Here is a 24,489-nt window from a genome sequence, read left to right as displayed (position 1 = left end):
ATATTAATAACAAACACACAGTTTATTGAAAACAGGTACCTTTCAGGAGCTCTTAGAAGTCAGATTAGAGGTACCGTTACTCAGGAAAACAATATGTACAAAAAGTCCCAGGAAAGGGAGCATAAAACAACTCAAATACAACTTAGACAGGACTGGGTTACTAGGATGGTCATGTCGCAAAATACAAAGTACAGCAAAGAGACACACATGAGAAAACAGTGGCCCCCAAGCCTGGGGTGGGAACTGTTCCCATATTCTTGGACCACATCCCATGATTCTTTGGGGCAGAGGCACTGGCTGGCACACAGGAATTTCAGTGCTAAGGAACTAGTCCAGCCCAGGGCACAGGCCAAACATGTGGAATGAGGTGACCAGGCCAGTTACACCTGCTCCCTCAATGAAGCCAGTAAGAGAAGCGCTCTCTGCAGTCTACAGACCTGGCAGGGACCACAGGGCCACGGAGAGCTTAGAGAGTTCCTCTGTGTCAGTCACATAAAATCCCAGACTAATCTCAGCCCTCTGATTCCCTTACCCAAATCCCCACTAGCTGGAGAGGTAGAGGAGGAAGACATGGAAACTGCCTTCACACCAATTTTTGGTCTTCAGTCGAGATAAATACAAAACACCATTCCATAAGTCAGCCTGAAAACCACTGGCACAGCAGGTGAGATTCCAGAGGAGGAGGGGATGGGCCTGGGAGGGGCGGTATGTTCTGCTGTGGTCACTGCTGGGACAGGTCCTGACTCGCTGTCCTGGCCCCATTTGTACAGTTCCTCCCAGCGCTCTGGATCTGCCCTCTCGTGGCCCAGAACTCAATTCTCTGAGCCCAAACTCCCAGCCTCAAGCATACAGAGTGGAAACACCAGATGCACAGGGTTCTCAGGCGAGGATGAGTAGACAGTCTGCCCAAGAACATGAGTGAGGTCCTTCCATGCCACCTCCACTGGAGTTAGGGCAGGGCAAAGAGGACGCTGAGTCCCAGGAGGCAGAAAGCGGCAGCTCTGAGAGCAGGAAGAACTCAGCAGGGAGAAGGACAGGAAGTTTTGATTGCATGGATGCAGCGGGCAGTGTCTTTGGAAGGTGTGAATAGTAAAACTTTGTCTAACAGATGAGGGAACCGTGTTTCCCCACGTCCCGAATTCTCCAAGAGAACACCACTTCCTGCTCTAGAACATCACACTCAAATAGACAATAAGCTTGAAGGGAAGAAGGTCCCAGAAATGCCCACTGAAGATCCATCCTGTCAAGTTTGGCTTCCTGGAATAGTAGCCTCATTTGTGAGTCCGTATGCTGCTGCAGATTTGGGCAAGACGGCTCTATAAAGAAAAGGAGACAGGTCGGTTAGAGAGGATGGCACTGGGCATGCTTGTCCAGGGACCACTTGCAACGGTTCTCAACCTGCAGCTGCATATCAGATATTTACATTACGATTCATAACAGTAGCAAAATTACAGTTATGAAGTAGCAACGAAAATAATTTTATGGTTGGGGGTCACCACAACATGAGGAACTGTATTAAAGGGTTGCGGCCCTAGGAAGGTTGAGAACCACTGATTCTACTCAGGTAGCACTGCATGTGTCTGAGGCAGGTCTGAGGGAATCTCAGCCCTCCATTCTGTTTCACAAACGAATTCACCTTCCTGATTCTACGTTTCTCATCTGCACAAAGGAGCAAAATAACCTCTCACATGAGACAGAGAAAGTATAATTTGGGAGGAGTACTGCTGTGGGTCCAGCTAGATGATGAATGTCACCAGATTTGGGCGGCTGGGTGTGTGATCTCAGCACTGGGCCTATGTGCAATAGGACGTTTGGGAAAGCAGCTCACCTTGTCCCCTTCCTTGGCGCCCCAGGAAGGTGGGGTTACGGGAGCCATGTTTGTACTAAGTGCTCCCGCCCACTAGCCAAGACCAAGCTGACTGGACCAGGGAGGCCCATGTGACCAAAGCTGAGCCAATTAACTTCTTCCTCTTGAGCATTTACGAGGACAGGTGTTGGGAAATGAAGCAATAGTTAGAGTTGAAAGTGTGGCTACCCAAGATCGCCTACAAACCAACACGGAGGGAGGACAGAACCAAGAGCTTGTGGAGGAGGTCATCTGCTGTGGGGGTGGTGAGGAAGGAGGACGTGCGCGGGGCCCCAGAGATGAGGAGCCGAAGGAGCTGGTGCACCAGAGTGGAGCTCCGTAACCTCCTGTTGCGGATGGTCCCATCACTCTGAGGCCTGGCTGCTCAGCGCTTTCTTTGATTCTGTGGATTCTCTGTAATAAGACTCCCCCTCCCCCACCCCCACCTCCACCCTCACCCCTGAACTGCCGTGAGTAAGTCCGAGTTCTGGAGGTCAACTGTGCCCTAACATATAGGCACCAACTGCCTGAATGAGGCAGAATTTTGATTCTGTTAAGGAACTTCTGTGGCAGGCACTCTGGATGGATCTAAATGCAACATCAATTTAGGGACAGAAGTGCTACCAGGTAAGCATGACATCAGCCAAAACCCATTGGGGGAAAGAAGGCTGTAAGTACAAAGAGTTAGCCTGGACCTGAAAGACAATCCAAGGAAAGCTAACCAAGAAAGCTGCCGGAGGCAGCTCAGGTGTGGAGATGAGGGTGAGACTTACGGACAGCTGCTTAATGTTCCCCAAGGCCTCTGGGTCCAGCTGTGCAATATCGACCCTCTTCAAGTCACTGGCCAGCAATCGCATGCTCTGTGTGGAGGGGAGAGTGGGTTACACCGCATGTCCTTCAGGGGGGACCTCCATCCAGCAGCCCAGTGTGCCCCCTTCGTGTCCTGCCCTTGGTGGGGGGATGAGGCAAGGTAGGCAGTGACCTCAGTGCTCATCACTGGGCCAGCTGCCGGATCACCCAGGTACCAGGGCATCCTCATCAGCTTAGAAATGCCCTGCAGACCACACCTGAGATAAAACATCCTTCCTTCCAGGAGGTGAGGTCGACAACTTGCTCTACCCAGCCCGGAGAAACGGGGCTCAGCCTGCTTCAGAACCCCTGGGAGTTACACAAAGTGGAAGAGACAGCTCTTGCTCCCCTTCCTAGACGACGCACTGTATCTACATCACTGCACGCACTGCATGATGACAGTGTCATGAACTGTTAACCTGTGCGACTACTGAACTGCTTTTCCAGGGCAGGAATGTCTTCTACATCTTGGGTCTGCTACAGACGGGTGCCCAAACATTAGCGGATGAACAATAAAACCCAGAGCTGGGCAAGGATCTTCCCAGTCTGGGCCCCTATTCTGGGAGAGGAAACTGGGTTCTGAGTCTTACACAAGTGTGGAGATCAGGATCCATGCAACTAAAAGGACTTTGGGGGAGGGAAGTGGGTGACAGACCAGGGAAAGAAATGCTGACTAAGACACACACGGTGGACAGGCATCCCTGACTGAAACACTTACCTCTCCGCCTCCCACTGGCACAGTGAGGAAAATCTCTTTGCTGTCGGCCAGAGGGCTGCCGTTCACTGAGACATTGTAGATCCGCTCTCTGGCTGCTGGAGTTCGCAGGCCTGGGGTCTTGAAGACCCTAGAAAGTGGGAGAAATCTCTGTAAAGACGGCTTGGCAGACTGCATGACACCAGGCGCTGTGCCCTTCCAAAGCCCACCTGGCCTTTCCCTAGCCTGTTTGGCTCAGTGGATACAGCGTCAGCCTGTGGATGGAAGGGTCCCGGGTTCAATTCCGGTCAAGGGCGCGAATCTTGGTTGCAGGCTCCTCCCTGGCCCAGGCCCAGACGGGGCTCATGCAGGAGGCAACCAATTAATGTGTTTCGATCACATTGATACGTATTTCTCTCTGCCTTTCCCTCTCTCTTCCACTCTCTCTGAAAATCAACGGAAAAATACTCTCGGGCGAGGATTAAATAAAAAAGAAAAACAAAAAACAAAGCCCACCTGGCCTCAATCTGCACTTTCCAAATCACACCTTTCTAAGAAGGCGAGTTCTCAATTTAGGGGGGACTCTTTCTAAGCGGTGATGACTAAACACAGCTGGAGAAGGGAGGTTGTAATTATCAAACATACATCTAGCAAGTCAATTCTTATCCATGTCAATTTTAGGTCCAGAGCTCCATATAAATGCCAGTCATCCATCCATCCAGAAATAAACTATGGTTAATGTACTTCCAAGAGTAGCTAAGTGTTTCTATCAAGAGGAATTTTCCAGTGTCCAAGGAGGAGGATTCAGAAATTACATCATTATATTAATTCCCAAATTCCAACTTTCTCAAGACAGTTACAATGTGGCTATTATTTTCCCTCAAGTGTCCTTTGCTATATGCTCATGTGAAAAACAAAGCTAAAGATGGGAATTAAAAGCGAAGATAAGTCTTCCTCCTCCCCCACCCCAGGGATAACCACTCTCAGTTCCTATGCACCCTTCCAGACACTTTCTATGTATGTAAAAGCAGATGGATCATCTAGGACTGCGGTCGCCAACCGGTGGTCCGCGAGGTCCGAAAGGTTGGTGACCGCTGATCTAGGACACACTGTGTTCCAACTGCTTGGAGATGCTCCTTATCCTGAAGCTGTTCCCCCCCCCCCCCCCCCCCCACACACACACATCAGAACATACAGATCTACTTCTTTTTAAATGTCTATATCGAATTTTCTGTTTAGTTAACCAGCCCTAGGGAAGGGATAAATTATGCTGCAAGAACATTCTTGTTTATACTGGTCTCCTAAAAGAGGATGTTAATTTCTCCCAAGGGTATAGGAGAATGCCTACCCATTAAAAAACCCCAAAACCTTTTGATTAGACTCAGAAGAGACCAAATTCACTAGAGCCTCCTATCATCAGAGACAGAGATCTCATCAGATAAAGAGAAGAATCATTTTGTTGCTGAAACAGATGAACCTGCACTCAAGGGAGAGGCAAACACCACCAGGAAGCTCAGCTGATCACCCTCTTCTGAGGGCTCAGGCCAAGGAGTAAGGAGTTATTTTCTTAAACAATGTTCTTTTTTCTGACATTAAATACTGGCTCCCACCCAAATCCAAGCCTGGCTCTCAGTACTCACCTTGAGTCAAATCTGGGCGTCAGGCCTGGAGTTGGTTTTACCAGGGACAGCTCCATTCGGCCCACAGCTGGGGTAACAGTGTTATAACTGCTTGACCTACAGGTAAGAAATGCAATTAGGTCCACAACTCAGGTCCAATGACAGCAGCAGCAAGGGCAGGTAACACTTAGAGCACTGACTTCGTCAGATACTGTCCTGAACGCCTACATAAACTCGTGTAATTCTCCCAACAACCCTATGAGAAGCACCATTATCCTCATTTAGAGATACAGAAACTTATTTTTAAATAACTTGTCCAAGATCACACAGCCAATTAGGAGAGCCACAACTTTGGACCCAAGCAGTCAACCTCTAGAATCTAACTCCTCAATCAAGCTAACGAATAAGAGGAAGGAGACAGCCCCTCAACAGCTGCAGCCCCCCCCCCCCCCCCCCAGCTGGGTTGTGGTCCTCTTGCCAAGAGTTACCACTGCTCAGGAAGGACTGAGAGGAGTCCACTCCTTCAGGCACCCCCATCACTACTTTCCCCAGCTTGTGTAAGATGCAGCCCCCACTCCCAAATGGTTTAGTGGGGTCCAGCAGAATCAGGTTAGGCCCATAGTGATTCTTCTTTTAAAAAAAAAAATTTTGTTTTTAATCTATTTCAGAGAGGAAGGGAAAGGGAGAGAGAGATAAAAACATCAATGATGAGAGAGAATCACTGGTCGACTGCCCCCCTGCTCGCCCCACACTGGGGCTCGAGCCCACAACCTTGGCATGTGCCCTGACTGGGAATCGCAGCGTGACCTCCTGGTTCATAGATTCTTTGTTTAGCAGGACCAGGAGGACATTTGAAGAAACTACCCATTGGTAAGTGACAGCTGCTTTGTGACCGACTATGGTGTAACTGCACACGGACTATCAGGCAACTGAACACAATAACCTGCAAGGCTTACCACGTTACTGGGCCTCATTCTCCCTGTTTGCACTGAAAACTGTGGGCAGCATAGAGAATGTGGGCAGAACTGGAGGAGGTACTGGTTCAGATCATTTCTAGAAGCCCCTCAGTTCAGATACTCAAGGATTTGATGACTTTAAACTCTACAAGAACATGAGCCACAAAAGCCCTCTGGCCCCTAGTTCTGCCATAATGAATGTGGCTCTCCAATAAAACCAGCACCACACAGCTGAACTGGGAAAACCCATTACCTTTTGCTTTTGCCTTTTCCTTGTATGGACTGCATTCTTTTCCTGGATGGAGGGCACCTTTTGACCTGAAGTCACAATCAAATGAAAATGAGGTTACAAACAGCCTTTCCTGCAAAGGGGCAGGGGAACCAGCTCTGGAAAAGAAACCTAATATTGACCATATGAAGATCTACCTCACAGATGTAAGTAACTCAGAACATAACTGATCAACTAAGGCCTCAGACCTGGCTTGGTTTCCAAAAGAGAGGATTTTGCCAAAATTAAGGTTAAATGTCTTTTGAACTGATTGCAGGCTGGCTGGTCACGCACTCCACGCCCCGCCCTCCACCCGCTCCCCCCCCCCCCAGATAAAGTGCCACTGAAAAGGTGCATCCCAGGTGCCCAATACAGGGAACAGCAGCAGTCCTCACGCCTCCTGTGTCCTTGGAGATACTTGACAAGAACCACTCCCTATCTTCTGATGATCCCTCCTCCCTCCCCTCCCTGCTTCTGTGCCATCCCCCTGCAGTGTGTCTCACAAGTTTCTCTCTCTCACCTCCTCCTCGCTCTCCCTGCACAGCACTGACTCCCACACTGGGACGACCACCTGAAGACCTGGGAGCCAGTGTGACTCTCAGTCTCCTCCTCCTCCCTGAGCTCCAGGCTGAAACTGCTATCTAGGCTACATGTCCAGGAAAAGTGTTACATGCTCAGCATGTCAAACAACTAACATGTGAACTGTTCCCCAAACCCGGCACCACTCTTCCTCCTGTGCCCCACATGCCACCAGATGGCAGCTGCCTAAGCTAGAAACCATTTGTCACCTCTGGTTTCCGTTCCTCCCTCCACCAAACTTGCCCACTCTCCCTTTTAAATCTTATCTCAACACCAGCTCTTTTGATAGGGTCAGAGGCTCATCCAAGAGGTACAATAGCCTCCCTACTGGCTTCCTTCTCCCCTGTTTTGCCCTCTCCCATTTATCCTGAATACTACTCTGATATTCAGGTCTGGTGATGTCACTCACCAGTTCCTACCCGGTGAAGCTGAACTTCCAAACCTGGCGCACAAGGCCATTCATTCCTGGCCCCTACTCTACCCAAACTGCCTTCACAACTTATGTCCCAGGCATTTCAAACTGCTTCCTATTCCTTACATGGGCACTCTCAGACCTCCTCTGGGAAGTCCCTCCCCTTTCTTTTCCAGCTAATGAAATCTCATTCACCTTAAAGGCCTGGTTGTGTCCTAAGAGAATAGGTAAGCCTTAAGAGCTTCCTCCCTATGCTTACACACTCTGTACATACCTCTATGATTGTGTTTGTTATCAGCTATTTAACTGGGATCTTCTCTACGGAACTGTGAACTCTGGGAGGCAACACTGTATTTTAAGTATTTCCCCACCTGTCAGCCCACAGACGGGGAAATACAAAATTCTGAGTACCTACTTACTTTGGCAGTTTTAAGTTTCTTATTTTTATTTTCTTCTTCTTCTTCATCTTCTTCTTCTTCCACCTTCATTTCATTCATTACCTTTCGTGCTACAAGAAACAGTTTAACAATATTTCTCATGAGAATAAACTTTCATACATTCACATTTCTTATAGGAAAAAAATAAGCAATCTTAGGCTGTAAGCAACTAGACCCAATATAAAGATAATTTTTTAAAAAGACCGTTTACTAGTAGACAAAGGAAACTAACTGGAGTGGTTAAGAAACCCCATACGATGCCCTGGGTGGTCCGCCCAGCATTCTAATTAAGAGTGTAAACTGCCCAGCAGGTGTGGCTCAGTGGTTGAGCATCGACCCAGGAACCAAGAGGTCACGGTTTGATTCCCTGTCAGAGCACAGGCCTGGGTTGGGGGCTCTATCCCCAGTAAGGGACATGCAGGAGGCAGGTAATCTATGATGTTTCTATCTCTCCATCTCCCTTCCTCTCTCTTGCAAATCAATAAAAACATATTAAAAAAAAAAAGCACCCCAGCTGGTTTGGCTTAGTGGGTAGAGTGTTGGCCTGTGGACCCAAAGGGTCCTGGGTTCAATTCCAGTTAAGGGCACGTACCTCAGTTGCAGGAGGCAACCAATCAATGTGTTTCTCTCACATCAATATTTCTCTGTTTTTCCCTCTCTTCCACTCTAAAAATCAATGGAAAGATATCCTCGGGTGAGGATTAAAAAAAAAAAAGTGTAGACTGTGTAATCAGACAGACGTGAGCTTGAGGCCTGGCCCCACCATTAACTTGGTCACATGGCTTCATGGTAGCGCCTCGGTTTCCTCATCTATAAAAGGGAGTGGTCACTTTAGAGGGCTATCACGAGACCTGGAATATGTGCTCCATAAGAACAAGGTTTTTGTTATTTTTATTTGGTCAGTGTTTCCAGTGTGGGGCGTATTTGTGAGAGCCATTTACACGTGTGGGTCACTGAATCTAGTAACATGAAACTAACGTGCTGAGAAAGTTACTCCTTTTACAGTTCTCTCTCAACCCTCTGATCAGGGAGAGCTGCAGCTGGTATGGCCCCGTCCTGTAACACTTCTGTAAAGCTTGCTAGCCTCTCCAACTCAGGGGAAGCAAGCAGACAGCATGTTTGGTTTCCAGCACAACTTTTGTTTTTATCCTTTCACATCACTCATACATCAGTCTGGAGAGTTTGGTTAGTATCCTTCTTGCATATACTTAACTGAATGCAGCTCCAAAATCACTTTTTTTTTATTCACAAGACTGAGGATCAGACATGAGAGGGAAGAGGCTCCATCAGCGAGGCCTCCCTATGCAGCCAGCCAACCACCCCGGGCCTCAGCTCTCCCAGTTCAGCAAGGGATTTTGAAAAGTACTCACTTCTGGTAGATTTCAGGGGTGTCTGGATAGCTTTTGCTGTTAGCTTGTTTATTTCTGTGATATCCAGGTCAGCCTGTGATAAAAACAGCCCGGAAACACTAGGCATAGTCCATCGAATATGAGGAACAATATTTTTAAATGCAAACAATCTTTTTAAAGCATGTCACTTAATACATCCGAAAGATCACGTTAATTATAACACAACAGACTCCCATAAGCCCACCACACCACCCAGGACCCAAAACACCAACAATAACTTGCTGCTAGGTATCTATTCTTCGCTGTTCCATTTCCTTGTCTTTCCTCCAAAGGTGACCAGTCTTCTGTGTCTTTCTCCAGATATAACCACAACCATTCCATTTGCTTGAAAAAGTGTGTGTGTATATATGTATTTTCACAAATGTATCTGTGCTTAAATATCGTTTAGTTTTGTTTCTGACCATTATTTGTAGTTAATCTCTTTTTATATATCCCACTGTGACTCTACCATAGTGGATTTGTCTAATCTCTTGCCCACAGTCTTTTGCTATCATGAACACTGCTACTTTGAACCGTCATACATGTATGTCCAAGTTTGCTCTTGGCTATATACTTGGGGATAGGGCATTACAGGGCTATAGGGTACACAAATGTTCAGCCTTGACATTATGCCAAATCATTTTCCAAAGTGGTTATACTTGTTTACATTCCATCAGCCACCAATACAAGTTCAAAATGATCCACATTCTATAACACCTGGTGCTGTGTCAGACTTCTCATTTTCCTCTTTTCAAGTCTAGGTTTTCCACTGTGATCTTGGGCTCTTCAGAAAGGCTTCTAGTCGCCCTTTTAATTAAACTTCTTCCCACTGGTGACTGCCTATGAGACTAGTCAAGAGCAGGCACGATTCCTAGGCTTTTCCTTGTAGGGCATGTGTCACTATCAGAATAGTTGCCACCTCACAGTGACAAGGTTTCATCTCTGGGTTGGTAGGGACTTCATGGAGCACTCAGAGAATTCTGAGGCTGTCCAGGCTTAGCAAGAAACAGTGCTGTAGCAGATTAGTGATGTCTGATGGTTGATGGAATGGCAAGTGCTGGCCAACTTTCTGCCATCTCTATAGCCAGCTGGCATGTTATGAAGGTATCATCGGTGGCATGTCATTAGCTAACATGCAGAAGAGTTAACAAACCTAAGACTGATATCCATGTTCACATGGTTGGCCAGTGGATGGCACTAGAACTTGGACTTCAGGGTTCCCACTATTCCCTGATAAGAGAGGCTCCCTGTGCCTAAGATTTATGCAAACAACATGGTTTATGCTGAATACCTGCTTTCCTTCTGCAAGTCTGGAATTTTGGTATTGCTAGGCAGAAGATGTGACCGCTCCTAATAAAACCCTGCCCATTAAGTCGCTAAGGAGCTTTCCTGCTAGGTAAGGTGCTGAATTAAGCGCGTCCTGTGTGTCTCCACTGGGAGAGGACTCTTGGGAGCTTGAACCTGGTTTCCCCTGGACTTTGCCCCATGCATCTTTCCCTTTGCTGATCTGCTTTGAATCCTTCCACTGTATAAATCATAGCACAGTAATCCTTTCACTGTAAGGATTCCACAGTTTCACTTTCTGCAATTTCAGTTAACTTGCAGTCAACCTGCAAAATATTAAATGGAAAATTCCAGAAATAACCCACAAGTTCTGAATTGCATGCTGTTCTGAGTAGGTGATGAAATCTTACATCGTCCAGCTGTGTCCTAGGCCATGAATCATCCCTTTATCCAGCGTTTCCATGCTGTGTATATGCTACCTACCCATTAGTCCTTCAGTACCCATCGGCCCCCAAGCATAAAAGTAGTGATGTGGGCAATTCTGGATATGCCAAAAAGAACTGGAAAGGGCTCCATTAAGTGAAAAGGTGGTATAGTACCATAAGCTATTTTGAGAGAGACCACATTCACATACTTTATTATCAAAGTATATTGTTATAATTGTTCTATTGTATTATTAACCTCTTACTGTGCCTAACTTATAAATTGAACTTTCTCATAGGTACATATGTACAGATAAAGACCCTTATGGAACCTCTTCCATAGTAAGCATCCACTGGTTGGATTTGTGAACAGACCCAACTTACAGTTCCCCAACAGGTCAAGTCACTTACCGTTGCTGCCTCCTCCAAGGCCTGCTTGTTTCCTCCAAGGGCTTGAAAAAGAACATTTTGTTCAGTTACTATCAGTTTAATCACAAATCATCTTCCCATGCTGAGTTAGTTATCTTTCTAAAACAGGACCAAAGTAAGCCCGCGCTCCAATAACTCAAGGACCTTCATAATCTAGTCTAATCTTTCTCCAAGCTTGACCTGTCCCCCTCATGACCTCGTCTATGTTCTACCAAACTAAAAAGTTCCTGTGAGTTCCCAAATGTGCCACTGTTTTCTGAGACTCAGTGCCCTGATATTTATTATTTCCTGTGCCCGTGCCCAAAATATTCCTCTGCACCCAACAAATTTCTAACTCATCCTCGGAAACTGAGCTCAAACCCAAAACTCTGCTTATTTGTCTATGACAGCAGATGGCTGCTAAGTGCTGTGTTAGTTGTTCATCCTCACCCTACCCAACAACCACTCAAAGCAGTTTAAGTCTTTTCTCTCCACCCCCTGGGTCTTGAACTGAATTCCTTGAGGACACAGATAATATCCATAGTTTCTGGCAAAATGTGCCACACAGTAGGTATGTAGTTAATGTGTTGAATGAAGAGGTCTGTGCAAGGTTAGATGCAGAATAAAAAGTCAGGTTAGGTCTTCCTGCTAGAAACTCTCACGGTAGGTATCCTGTATGACCGTTAAGAATTTAGGCTTTGGGACCAGAATACGCCCACATTCAAATAAACTCTGCCACTAACCAGCTCATGAGATCTTGAGCAAAGCAACCAATCTTTCTGTGCTTTAATCTCGTCATCTATAAAATAGGGGTAATTTTAATAACACATCTTTTATGAGGATAAAATTAGTTAAGACAGCGAGTCCTTGAAAAACATAGCTTTAATTCGAGATCGCTTCATTGGGACTGATACATGTTCAATGAATATTTGTAGAAATGTGCAAACAAATGGATTAATAAATAAAAGGGCGAGCCAAAAGGATCATTAAATGTCTACTATCCAAGGAAACCATGCATTTCTATCTCAGGAGGAGGCTACATACTGGGTAATTAATAATAACCCTCTGGCCCTAACCGGTTTGGCTCAGTGGATAGAGCAGGGGTGGGCAAACTTTTTGACTCGAGGGCCACAATGGGATCTTAAATTGGACTGGAGGGCTGGAACAAAAGCATGGATGGAGTGTTTGTGTGAACTAATATAAATTCAAAGTAAACATCATTACATAAAAGGGTACGGTCTTTTTTTTTTTTTAGTTGTATTCATTTCAAGCGGGCCGTAGTTTGCCCACGGCTGGGATAGAGCCTCGGCCTGCAGATTGAAAGGTCCCAGGCTCCATTCGGGTCAAGGGCATGTACCTTGGTTGGGGGCACATCCCCAGTAGGGGGTGTGCAGGAGGCAGTTGATCGATGTTCCTAACTCTCTATTCCTCTCCCTTCCTCTAGGTTAAAAAATCAAGAAAATATATTTAAAAAATAAATAATAACCCTCTGGCCCAGAAGGCCTTAAGATATTATATGGTCTTTTAGAGAAAACATTTGACTGCCTGCAGGGGTAGATGATGGTCAGTGCTAAAGAGATTAAAACAAAAAAAAAAAGCAGAGAAATGAGATGGGGAGTGAGAGGAAGCATTAAATCTTCGGCTTTTTTTTTTTTTTTTTTTTTTAAATCCTCACCCCAGGATATTTTTTCCATTGATTTTTAGGGAGAGTGGAAGGGAGGGAAGGAGGCGGGGGAGAGAGAAAGAAACACTGATGTAAGAGAGAGACACGGATTGGTCCCACCAGGCTGACACTTGAACCTCGGAGCCACCGGCGGGGCACACCTACTTCCTGCCACACCTACTTCCTGCCTCGATCTCGGGGGACCTAACTGAGGGAAGGTTGGTGGGTGAGCAGCGGGCTTCAGGGCGGAGCCGGGGACACTCCGCAGCGCTTACCGAAGTAGTCGAGGCAGTTCATCTCGCGCAGCGCCTTGGGGAGCCGCAGGATCTCGATGTTGTACAAGTTATCCATCTCCTTGAGGATGTTCAGCCCGTCTGACAGAATTTGCTTGGATCGTATTTGCACTGCGATAGAGCAAAGTCCACAGAACCGGGGTCCCCGGTGGGTGAAGGGAGTCTGGAACCCGTGCTGCCCCGCGGCCCATCCGCCAGCACCCCGCGATCGCCCCGTAGCCGCGACGACCCGGGCTCGGCCCTTACCTTCCCGGTCGAAGTCCTTAAGAAAGGAGGCGAGCTTCCGGTCCCGTAACAAGTTGGTCTTGGTCACCCGACGGCTGCCCTTCCTAGCCGGGGCCATGGCGCCTCAGTGGCGGCTGCGGGGAGCAGGGAACCGAGCCCCAAGGGGTTAGAGGCGGAGGCTGGGGAGGGAAAGTAGGGGGCCGCGAAGGCGCGGGAGAGGGGGGACGCGCGCCCGAAAGGGTTCGTGGAGGGGGTTGACCTTCGGGGCCTGAGCGTAAAGCAGTCGGGAGGAACGTACCTGCGGATCCCAAAACAAGGGGAAACCTCGCCGCTCAAGCAGCAGGGGAGCGGCTCTGGGGCTACCAAAGACGTGCGACCGCCGTCACGAAATTCAAACTGCCACAGGCTGACGAATGAGAAGTCGCCGTCTTAGAAGGCGGGTCCACGACACCCAATCACAAAGAAGCTCCGTGTCGGCCGCCGGCTCACGCGTAGGACTACAGTCCCCAGAAAGCATTGCGACATTACGACATATTTTCGCGACTGAACTGCTTAGCGCACCCGGCTCAGAGGAACTGCGGGTATAGGCCAGCGGCTCCGCCGGGTCCTCAGAATTGGACGGCCGCTGAAGCGACCGGCCGACCGAAGGGCAGGAGACAAGATTCCGGAAGCACAACAGGTCTGGCGCTGGGGCGGCCGGGCTTGGGCCCCGGGCATCCGCAGTCTGCAGCCCGGTAAGATCCTCCTAGGGACAGTCGGAAATCCTACCCCCCCCTCCCCCCCGCGAGCCCCTCTAAAGGTAAGCCAGCGCCTCGCGCCAGGAGCGCCTGTCGGGGGTGGGGAGGGAATGGGGGGCGGGATAGACAGCCCTACCGGAAACTCACCTGAGGACGGAAATACTCCCACCCCTGAGCTGGTACTTCCCCTACGGACTTGGGACCCGAACGCTGTTTTTCCCGCCCGCAACAGATGACTCCAGACGGGCCCCTGCTGGCGGTGCAGGCGGCCCTGAAGAAGTGCTTTCCTGTGGTGGAGGAGCAGCAGCGCCTGTGGCGGAGCAGCCTGAGCGACTGCCCGCCGCTCCTGGCCTCCCTCGGCAACCTGGCCGAGCAGCTGCGGGCGGCGCAGAACCTGCGCTTTGAGGACGTGCCGGCGCTGCGGGCCTTCCCGGGTTTGCAGGAGCGGCTGAGGCGCAAGCAGCTGGAGGCCGGGGACGCGGTCCTGGACCAGCTCGGAGAGCGGCTGTAAGGGAGGAGGCTCCGCGCTCGTGGCGGGGGTAGGCGGGGACCGGGTGTGCCATAGTCGCCGGGCTCCGCTGGGAAGGTGCTTCCTTCCTTCCTTCCTTACCGAGAGCCTGGCCTCGGAGGTGCCGCAGCCTTGCCTGCTGGGCCTCTGCTGCGGGGGCCCTCGGTCAGAAAACCATCTCCTGGCATTTATTTCCCTGGTCAGCGGCCAGGTGTGGCCGCGGTGGACTTAGGAGAAGTTTGAAAAGTAAAACAGAGAAGCAGCGGAGAAGGCTTCTTAGCTCCCTTCTGTAGTTTTCTTTGGTAAAAAGCAACGAGGGACCGCGGTGGACGCTAGGACAACGCTTGGGGTTAGGGGTGACCGCCAGCGCCATGGGAAACCTCCCGTCGGACTACCGTTGGCCCTCCCCACCCATGGGTTCCCGCTGCGGAGGTAGCCCTCGAACAGCGCAGGTGGGAGCTGTGCTGGTCGATTGAAAACAACATCCCCATATAAGTAGACCGGCACGGTGAAAGCCCGTATTGCTTAAGGGTCAGTTGTGTGTTGTGAACTCGGGGGGTGTCAGAGCTGAGGGTGTTACAGACATGATGCATAAAATCTTCTCAGCACCTCTGTGCCTTAGCCTCGTTTAATCCAATTTTGCAGGTGAGGAAACGGAGGCTCAAACAGATGGCCTCTGGTCTCACAGCTGGTAAATGGATCGCGGGGGTTCTCACCCAAGTGTGCCTGAACCCCCACTTCGTTCTGCTGCACATTGGTGTCTCTGCACCGACTGTCAGCCCTTATTATGCCTGATGTTAGACGCTACCTTAGTTACAGGTTATGGGGGTAGAGAAAAGACAGGGCAGGGAGCATGTGGCCTTTCCTTGACCAGAACAGAAGATGGGTCTAGTCAGTGTATGGAGTATATGCCATAGACCAGTGGTTCTCAACCTTCCTAATGCCGCGACCCTTTAATACAGTTCCTCATGTTGTGGTGACCCCCAATTTCATGGTTACAAATTGAACATAATTAAAGCATAGTGATTAATCACAAAAACAATATGTAATTATGTATGTGTTTTCCGATGGTCTTAGGCGACCCCTGTGAAAGGGTCCTTTGACCCCCAAAGGGTTCGTGACCCACAGGTTGAGAACCGCTGCCATAGACTAATATGAAACTGTCGAAAATGGGCACCTTCTTTGTATTCATTTGTACAAAATACATTTATTAATACGCAAAGTTCTTGGCATCCCACTGGTGCTTAATAAATGTAAATTAAATCCGGTACAACAATGAACCGGGTTTGATTCCTTAGTTGAGTAGAAGAGGTAGTCAGTTAAATATTATGTCATGGTCTATTCTAAGAGAATGAATTTTTATTTCAATTGTTTGCATATGTGCATGTGGATATCAGGCTGTTGTTTTAAGTATACATTAAAATTACGGGTCATGGTCAAACATTTTTGAAAGCCACAACTCCAAGCTAAGGAACGCCTTGCCCCTTGGGAAGTTGTAAACACTGCCTTGGTGGCTGGGCCCCTTGGAGTCACCAATGGAGTAGTAACAATGTTTACCACAAGCCGGGAAAATCTCTCAGCATTTTATGTGCATCATTGCATTTAATCTTCACAATAACCCTTTTTATTCTTCAACAAGTGCTTGTTCTATGGCCAGTCTCAGTGTTCTAGGTACTTAGAATGCGCAGTGAGCAAAACAGACTAGCTTTATATGAGAGAGAAAAAGAAACTTTCCTAAGTCCACATTAGTCTGTGTGCACTGCAAGCCTAAACTTTCACCATTCAGGAATTTACTAGGATGGGGCTGGGCGACATATGGATAGTACTGGTTTGTTGCTTCAGTTGCCTCTTACTCCCTTTTCACATTCAAGTGTGAGCAGTTGCTTTTCTTTACAGCTTTATGGCAGCCTCAGACAGGCCCCTTGGTCATTACTCTCGTTCAGAGCCATGTAACTTATGTATCTTCTCCGTCTTTAAGTAAATTCTTAATTCTTGAGCCACCCCTACCTCCAAGGCACCGTCACCAATCTCCTTCCCAAGTGGGTGTCATTTGGAGGCAGTTTTTTATTGGGACATTTGGCAATACCTGGAGACATTATTGATTGTCACAGCTTGGAGAGCGTGGGGGCATGGTTTGGTCCTGCCGTCCAGTGGGTAGAGGCCAGGGATGATGCGAAACATCCTACAGGGCACAGGGCAGCTCCACCACAAAGAATCATGTGGTCCAAAATGTCTGTGCCAACGGCAAGGGACTCTGTCTTCTGCCTTTTTCATGATAATGCCTAATACTAGACCCTTTCCCCCAGAGCGGCCCTCCTCAAGGTGCGTGACACTGTCAGCAGCCACGTGAGACAAGTGCTGCAGATCTATGAGCAGCATGCAGACGCAATCGGCATTGACGCTGTCCTGCAGGCTTCGGCGGCGAGCCCCTCTGTGGCTGACATGTTGGAATGGCTACAAGATATTGAGAGACATTATCAAAGTTCGTATCCTTTGCACACATTTCAAATAGTATCCAGGGCTGTTGCAGGAAGTTTTTCTTTCTTTTTAATCCTTACCCGAGGTTAATTTTTCATTGCTTTTTATTTATTTGTTTGTTTGTTTATTTTCCCCCGTTGATTTTTAGAGACAGGGAAAGACAGAGAGAAATATCGATGTGAGAGAAACACATCGATTGGTTGCCTCCTGCATAAGCCCCAACCAGGGCCTGGGCTGGGGAGGAGCCCTCAACAGAGGTACGTGCCTTTGACCGGAATTGAACCCGGGACTCTTCGGTCCGCAGGCTGATGCTCTATCCACTGAGCCAAACCAGCTAGGGCCCAGGAAGTCTTTTAATTTCATTTATCACAGGATTACAACATTGTATAGTATGGGTCAGTTCTCTCTGGTTCCTGAACTTGGGTTCTTCCTACAATTATTTCAACTCATTTATTGAGTAGCTACTACCTGCCAGGCATTTTTCTAGTTTCTGGACGTTAAAAAAGGAAAGCATATAGAATGTCAGATGGTGATAAGTGCTATAGAGAGAAATAAAGCAGAGAAAGTGAGGGGTGAGGGTGAGGTTGTGATTTTAAATAGGGTGGGCAGGGCAGGCCTCACTGAGAAAGTGACATCTGAGAGAAGCCATCAGTGCAAAGGCCCTGAAGTGAGTGTGCCTGAATGTTCAGGAAATGGCAAGGAAGCCAGTGTGGTCAGAGCAGAGTAAAGAGGGGAAGCCTAACAGGAGCGGGGCTGGATCTTGCAGGGCCTTGCGGTCTCTGACAGGATCTTGGCTTTCACTTTGAATGAGATGGAAAGCTATGCGAAGGTTTTTACATAAGCAAACCTGTTTTTAACAAAACCACCGTGGCTTTGTTCTGAGGAAGACTTGGGACGGTGTGGGGCAAGTGTAGAAGCGGAAAGATCATTTAGTTGGATGGCCTTTTTCTCTCGATTCTCGCCTGATCCACTGGCTTCAGTGTCTACCTTCATTTGAGTAACTCCCAAATCCAAGCTTTCTTTAGATGCCTCCAACTGCATTGCTTATGGACCTGCACACTCAGGTTTAGAATTGAACTCCTCTATCTAGCCCTCACATTCTATTTCCTTTTCCTGTAGTTGTAGACTCAACCGTGTATGATCACCCACTCTGAAGACTTAAGCAGTCTCTTCTCCCTTTCCCTCTGTTTTCTTTTTCAATTGCAGCAGTAGCATGGGCAGTAGGAGCTGCAGCTGCAGCTAACATTACTGAGCACTTACTATGTGCCAGGTACTGCTCTGAGCATGTTTACACAGCCACCTGTCAAATCCTTTTCATCTGTTTCCCTGGTGTGTTTTATATATTGTTTCTCTGTCCGCATTGCCTCTTCCATGGTTTCTTACCTCTCACTTGGACTTTTAATTACATGCAGCCTCTTGCTTCTGTCTCTAGCTTCTTTCCCTGTAAGCCATCCCCAATGAGTGACCTCACCCCACATTTCTTCAGGAGGTCGAGTTCTGATCCTATTGCTTGTATAGTAGTTTTTAGTAGCTTCTGTTGGGAGGCGGGCAAAATGCAGAATCCCCACGCTGGGCTGCAATGCTCTGCTCTTTGTGTTCTGGCTCAACCACCTTTTCTCCTACTGGACACACAGTTCCATGCCAGCCACACTGGAAGGTGTACTTGTCCCTGAGTCCATCCCAGACGACCCCACTATCGTGCCTTTGCGCCTGCTTTTCCTGCCAGCTGGAATCTTCCTGGTGCCCTCTAAACTGGATGATTCATCCTTGGCACTTCCACTCCTCTGTCCCTGGGCGCAGAGCCACGTGAGTGAAGAGGTGCCCCGTGAAGCTTGGTAGCGAGGGCCAGTCCTGCAGGTGGGAAATGTCATGATAGCTGCACTGTCACTTCTGTGCGCTCCCTAGCTCTCTCCAGGGTATTTTCCTCCTTCCGGATATTTCCTTCTTTTTGAGCGATCCTTAACTTCCAGGAAGGTACCTGAAGAGAAAGTACCTCCTGTCCTCAATCGATTGGGGAGACTTGGCAGGGATCCAAGCTTTGCCCACAGCCTGGGACCGGATTTCGGAAGATGAACACCAAGACTTGGTACCAGGTACTGGTTGGCTTATTCCTTCATGTCTCCCTCTCCTCCGTTTGTCCCCGTGGCTCGCTTCCTTGGGGGGATCGTAGAGGTGCCCTCTCAGTGCCCCTGTCTCTTCTGTCTACCTGGAGAGGTGGTATGTCACGGTTCTCTCTTCCTATTCCAGACATCCTACTGAATGTTTCCTTCTCCCTGGAAGAGTAAGGAAGCCATGTGCTTATCTGGAGATCAGAGGGACACAGTTGAAGACCAGGAGTGCCGCACTCTGCTATTTCTTAAGAAATATCGATATTGCCCTGACCGGTTTGGCTCAGTGGATAGAGCGTCGGTTTGCGGACTGAAGGGTCCCAGGTTCGATTCCGGTCAAGGGCATATACCTTGGTTGTGGGCACATCCTCAGTAGGCGGTGTGCAGGAGGCAGCTGATCGATGTTTCTATCTCATCGATGTTTCTAACTCTCTATTGCTCTCCCTTCCTCTCTGTGAAAAATCAATAAAATAAACTTTAAAAAAATTTTAAAAAAAGAAAAGCAATATTGATATTGTGGCCGGACTTAATTTGAAAAATGGCCTACAGCCTAAGGACTGGCTCTTGGGAGAATTGTTGGGGCTTCTCCCTGCCAGGTCACGGCTGAAGGTATCTGGACCACACCTCGCTCTTTCCTAAGGCTCAGGGGAGTGGGTGGAGGCAGAGAGATGTAGGAGAGGCACTGAAGAACACCCAGGACAGAAGCAGCAGCCACAGAAGCAGTAAGGAAGGACAGATAGAGAGTGGCACCGCCATTGGCATCATCCAAAGCTCTGAGCCTGGTTGGCACCAAGTCCTGGTTTGGTGTATTTGTGTCCGTACCTGATTCTTTGAAGAATGAGAAAGTGACTTTGATGATTTAAAGAAATAAGGGTGATGTTGATAGAAAACAGTAATTGTTTTCCAAGAGCAGTATACTAGTAGCTCCTTATCAAGCCAGTTTCAATTCCCAGAGCCTACCACCAGGGGGAGGTGGTGCAGCATGAATGATTCTGAATGCTGTCTGTTGCTTACCATGTGAAAGTAACTACAGTAGGTCCTTGGGTTACATCTCCTATGGTGCGATGTAACGCGATTTTGTCGCCGTCGGAACCCACCTACATAAGCACCTACGTCACTCACATGGAGCACATACACAGCAGTAATGAAGTGAAACAGTAAAAAAAATTTAAAAGATAACAATTCCTGACCTTTATTTGTAAATAAATAATAAAAAACATAAAGCACATATGTACATATGTCGAAATGATGGAACTTTTTAAAAAAATATATATTTTATTGATTTTTTACAGAGAGGAAGTGAGAGGGATAGAGAGTTAGAAACATCGATGAGAGAGAAACATCGATCAGCTGCCTGCTGCACACCCCCTACTGGGGATGTGCCCGCAACCAAGGTACATGCCCTTGACTGGAATCAAACCTGGGACCCTTGAGTCCGCAGGCCGACGCTCTATCCACTGAGCCAAACCGGTCAGGGCGGAACTTTTTTTTTTTAATAAATAAATGGGAGATGGCGACATAACCACGAAACGACGTACGTGGAGTCCGATGTAACCCGAAGACTGCCTGTAACTGGGGATAGTGGGACTCCTAAAATGATGGGTTTTATGACCAATGCTGGCAACTGACTTGCCACATTCCTCTGATTTTGGAATAGCTGCAGGGGTGGGGGAACCCCAACCCAGAGTCAGTGATCAGGTCTTACGATGTGTTTAGTGACAGAGATGAAAAAGCACGAGGAAGGTTTACAGCTCAACCAGGGAACGATCCAAATCAGTGTTTCTCAAGCTTTAATGTGCATATAAGTCCCTGGTATCTTGTTAACATTTAGATTTTGATTCTGTAGTTCAGGGGTAAGGTTCTAGATTCTGGATTTCTAACGAGGTTCCAGGTAATGTTGATGCTGATGATCCAGGGACAAGACTGAGTGGAAGAGATTTAAATTGTAATACAATAATAAAAGTGTTGTGCCGGAGGTAAAAGCAGAATGCTGTGGGAGAAGAGAGGCGAGAACTCACTGGTGAGAAGACTTCACAGTGACACCTCAGTTGGGCTTGAGGCTCATCTTACCTGGGGCTCGGAGGGACTGAAGGCATTCCATGTACAGGGACGGGCTAAGCCAAGTCCTGTGTGCCAGGTGGTGTGCTTGTTGCTTTGTACAAAATACATGGTGATTGAAAAGTTCTCCCCCAGTTACTCAGCCCCTTTCCTCGAGGCAGTCAGTGTTCAATGATTCTGGCATATCCTTCCAAAAATACTCTGCTTATATGAGTGCAGCGGTGAGCAACCTCTAAGACAGCCAGGAACAATCTCACGCCCGTGTACATCTCTTCCCCGTCAGCTTGGGCTGGACTTACAGGTTTGCTTCTAGGGAATAGAATACTGCAGACATGGTGGGATGCCACTTCTGAAACTAAATTATGAAAAAGACTGCACCTTCCGTCTTGGGTGTCTCCCACTCTCTTGGATCACTCATCCTGGGGGAAGTCAGCAGCGATGCTGGGGGCAACCTGTGGAGAGCCCGGGTGAGAGACTGCAGCCTGCCAGCAACCACCGGAGGGAGCTTGGAAGCAGATCCTCTCCCTCAGGTGAGACCACAGCCCCTGCTAACTGCTTGACCACAGCCTCATGAGGACCTACGCCAGAGGCAGCAGAGGCAAGCCGCTAAGCTGTGCCCAGATGCCTGACCCATGGAAACATAATAAAGGTCTCAAGTCATTCTGTTTTGGGTTCCACAGCAATAGTTAGCGAATACAACGAGCAAGTATGTGTGTGTCTTCTCCATAATTTTACACAAATAGTCAAATATAGATCCAGTTTCGTGCCTTGTTTTTTCTAAAGCAGTTGCAGAGTTTTCTGTTGTGTGGGCTTACCGTAATTTATTTCACTAGCCCCTGCCTCATGGACGAGTAGGCTGTCTGAAGTCTCAGTATCGGTTAGGTATCAGCACCCTCCCTCCACTCCCACCCCTGCTCGGGATGCTTTTCTTCAATTAGCTGGTCCCATCCCACCCACTCAGCCCCAGTAAAAAAGAATTCTGTTGGTATTTTTACTGGAATCCTATTACATTTAGAAACTGATTTAGGGAGAATCATCATAGTGGGAGTAACACTCCTCCAGCCGTGCCACTGGCTTTGGGTTGAGATAGCAAATGTGAGTTCTTTGCTGTTTCCCTCAGTTGGGAAAATAGGCTCTGAGTTCAGAACACATTCCCTGTCAGTGAGACAGTCTGTTGGGATGACATGAATTCAGGTTTCTTTCCTTCCTGTCTCTACCCCATCCCCATTTAGACATCAACCTCAAGACTGTTCTCTCAGGCAGAGTAGGGGTTTTTCAGAGTCAGTGGGATCCTAGCTCAGAGGAGGACTTCTCCCCGCCCAAGCAGAGTCCAGGCTTTATAGTGATTGTATCATGTTCGATTTTAATCTGGATGATAGGGGCTGGGAACCATCTGCGACTTGTTCAAGCATTAGGTGTTAATAATTCCTTCTTCCCATGGAGGAGCAGGCTCAGGGGTGAGGGTGCATTGATAATCAGCTCGGGGAAGGCCTGCTGAATGGCAAGTGACCCAGACCTGCATTCAAGTCTCAGCTCAAGTGACCTGGGGTGAGTCATTTCCCATCCAAGTTTCGGTTTCTTCATCTGTATAATGGAGATGATGATATACGTCCTCACAGGGTTGTACGTTTTAAGTGAGAGGAGGTATGTGAGGACTTTCGGTGAATTTATAAACATGGTCATGTACCAAGTGCATAGCTCCGCTGTGGAACCGGTATGCTTGCGAGACGGTGTTTTCCGAGTGCGCATAGCTTGTCAGTGACTTGGCAGAATTTGCACCAGGGTTTTGTGGGTTCTGGTGAGGGGTCTTTCCCTTGCACCACTGTTTCCTCCTTGCCACAGAGGCAAAAGCATCCCTGACACCTCCTCAGCGGGACAAGAGTTGGGTTTCCTGAACACCCAGCCCTGCACGGGACATGGTTCCTCCAAACAGCAGAGGTAAGTGCAGTGCTGCCCCATCTGGCGTGCCAGTGGCACAGGGCATCCAAGGCGCTGGGCAGCTGCAACCTTGCCAGTTACCCTCCCTTCTGGTCCCCCAGCCGGGAGGGCTGGAGTGAATCCTGGGGCTGCCTGCCAGAGTCTTACACTTTTGCTCTTTATGCGAGGGGCTGGGAGGAGAGAACGGGGTGGGGGGGAGGGGGGGGGGCCTGCCGCTTCCAGGCACTCTCCCTCCCGTCATTCCTGGAAGGCTCCTTGGTTTCTACAGAGTGCAAAGGAAAGTCATCTTCTGAGCCCCCGAGATTCTGACCCAGTACGTGTGGGGAGGGCCTAGGTGTGTCAGCCTTCTTTTCAAGTCCACCTCATTTTCTTTAAGAAATAACCTTACTCCTGAGAAAAAGAAGCAGCCCAGAGAGAGGGAGAGAGGGGACTGGCAGAGTAGCCACAAGCATTGCCCTTCTCTGGGAAGAAACTAGCCTTAGTAACTTCCTCATTGCCCGCTTCTTCCCTGTTGCTTCTCAACACCCAGCTCGTCCTCAAGTCCAAAAGGCACATGAGCTGTCCACACCCCCACCTCCATGCGTTTGGAGTGGGGCAGGAACAACTTATGTGTAAGGCGCCTTGCAGCCAGCCACATCTGCATTTACTCACTCAGAGGCCTCTCGTGTGCCCAGCACAGAGCCGATTACCAGTGACACAAAGTTAAGTAAGAGGCACACAGTTGAGTGGGCCAGACAGATCCGTAAGCCCATGGTGTGCAGGGAATGCAGTGGCTGGAGAGTGACTGATCCTTTCTGTGGGTTTTTGTGGGAGGCAAGAAAGGGAAATGGAAGAGCAGGCCCCCAGCAACTTGATTTCAGTGAGAATCCTTCCCCTGGTCTGTACCAGAGGAAAGTGATGGGGGAGGGCGTCAGCCGGTCAGCCGGAGGGCCATCCTGTGAGCTGGGAGCCACCCTCCGCGCTCGGCTCTGCTCTCCCGGTTCAGACGTGCGCAGCAGAACTCAGTTTGCACAGAGGGCCCAGACTAATAAATCCTCCGCTCAATTGCAGTCCCCACAGTGCGTTTATAGGCAGCAGCTGACTTTTATCAGCTAGTTTGTTCTTTCATATAAGAGTTTTATGAGGGTCTCCTGAGCTGGCTCATAACGTGATGAAACGTCTGCAAAACTCAACCATAAATCCCCGGCACCTGCCAAGCAGAGGATGCTGTTTTCCAGGCACATTTTGTCCAGCTGGCGGCTCTGTCCCCTTGCCCAGTTTGCATTTTTGCACTTGTCTCTTTAAACTTGGATTTGTTTTTCAACTCTCTGCGGCCTCTT

General features: G+C 48.6%; 2 protein-coding genes across 9 annotated transcripts; one reads left to right on the top strand and one right to left on the bottom strand.

Annotated features, from left to right (window-relative positions):
- CDCA8 (cell division cycle associated 8) lies at positions 1-14,363 on the bottom strand. 2 transcript variants are annotated; one of them, XM_036349178.1, is made up of 12 exons: positions 14,228-14,363; positions 13,642-13,749; positions 13,365-13,477; positions 13,101-13,229; positions 11,166-11,206; positions 9,031-9,103; positions 7,643-7,731; positions 6,218-6,282; positions 5,030-5,125; positions 3,414-3,540; positions 2,620-2,706; positions 1-1,316 (listed from the first exon to the last, which is right to left on the bottom strand). In XM_036349178.1, exons 3-12 carry the CDS (start codon positions 13,459-13,461, stop codon positions 1,272-1,274), a joined length of 849 nt encoding a protein of 282 aa, XP_036205071.1. In that variant the 5' UTR covers positions 13,462-13,477; positions 13,642-13,749; positions 14,228-14,363; the 3' UTR covers positions 1-1,271. The 2 variants fall into 2 exon arrangements, with proteins under 2 accessions (XP_036205071.1, XP_036205072.1); XM_036349179.1 differs by lacking the exons at positions 5,030-5,125; positions 14,228-14,363 and having other exon boundaries at positions 13,642-13,783.
- Positions 13,888-23,336, top strand: CUNH1orf109 (chromosome unknown C1orf109 homolog). Of its 7 annotated transcripts, none has more exons than XM_036349181.1 (5): positions 13,888-14,022; positions 14,313-14,587; positions 16,895-17,074; positions 19,041-19,159; positions 21,516-23,334. In XM_036349181.1, exons 2-5 carry the CDS (start codon positions 14,313-14,315, stop codon positions 21,596-21,598), a joined length of 657 nt encoding a protein of 218 aa, XP_036205074.1. In that variant the 5' UTR covers positions 13,888-14,022; the 3' UTR covers positions 21,599-23,334. The 7 variants fall into 7 exon arrangements, 6 of the variants coding, with proteins under 6 accessions (XP_036205074.1, XP_036205077.1, XP_036205073.1 ...); XM_036349184.1 differs by having other exon boundaries at positions 13,908-14,077; positions 16,895-17,099; positions 21,516-23,336; XR_004973996.1 differs by having other exon boundaries at positions 13,910-14,077; positions 16,895-17,099; positions 19,037-19,159; positions 21,516-23,336.
- The last annotated feature ends 1,153 nt before the right edge of the window (positions 23,337-24,489 follow it).

The sequence above is a fragment of the Myotis myotis genome, unplaced genomic scaffold, assembly GCF_014108235.1.
Source record: "Myotis myotis isolate mMyoMyo1 unplaced genomic scaffold, mMyoMyo1.p scaffold_m19_p_2, whole genome shotgun sequence".
In the NCBI taxonomy this organism is placed as follows: Eukaryota; Metazoa; Chordata; class Mammalia; order Chiroptera; family Vespertilionidae; genus Myotis; species Myotis myotis.
The sequence above is the reverse complement of the archived record's forward strand: the minus strand, read 5'-3'. Positions and strand labels throughout refer to the sequence as shown.

Excerpts from the sequence above, each read along its gene's own strand:
- CUNH1orf109 (XM_036349181.1), top strand. The coding sequence starts at position 14,313 with ATGACTCCAGACGGGCCCCTGCTGGCGGTGCAGGCGGCCCTGAAGAAG. Across the intron at positions 14,588-16,894 it reads GACCAGCTCGGAGAGCGGCT|AGCGGCCCTCCTCAAGGTGC; the intron begins GTAAGGGAGGAG and ends CCTTTCCCCCAG. Across the intron at positions 17,075-19,040 it reads GAGAGACATTATCAAAGTTC|GTACCTGAAGAGAAAGTACC; the intron begins GTATCCTTTGCA and ends ACTTCCAGGAAG.
- CDCA8 (XM_036349178.1), bottom strand. The coding sequence starts at position 13,461 with ATGGCCCCGGCTAGGAAGGGCAGCCGTCGGGTGACCAAGACCAACTTG. Across the intron at positions 5,126-6,217 it reads GGAAAAGGCAAAAGCAAAAG|GTCAAGCAGTTATAACACTG; the intron begins GTAATGGGTTTT and ends TCTTACCTGTAG. Across the intron at positions 3,541-5,029 it reads ACGCCCAGATTTGACTCAAG|GGTCTTCAAGACCCCAGGCC; the intron begins GTGAGTACTGAG and ends CCCACTTTCTAG.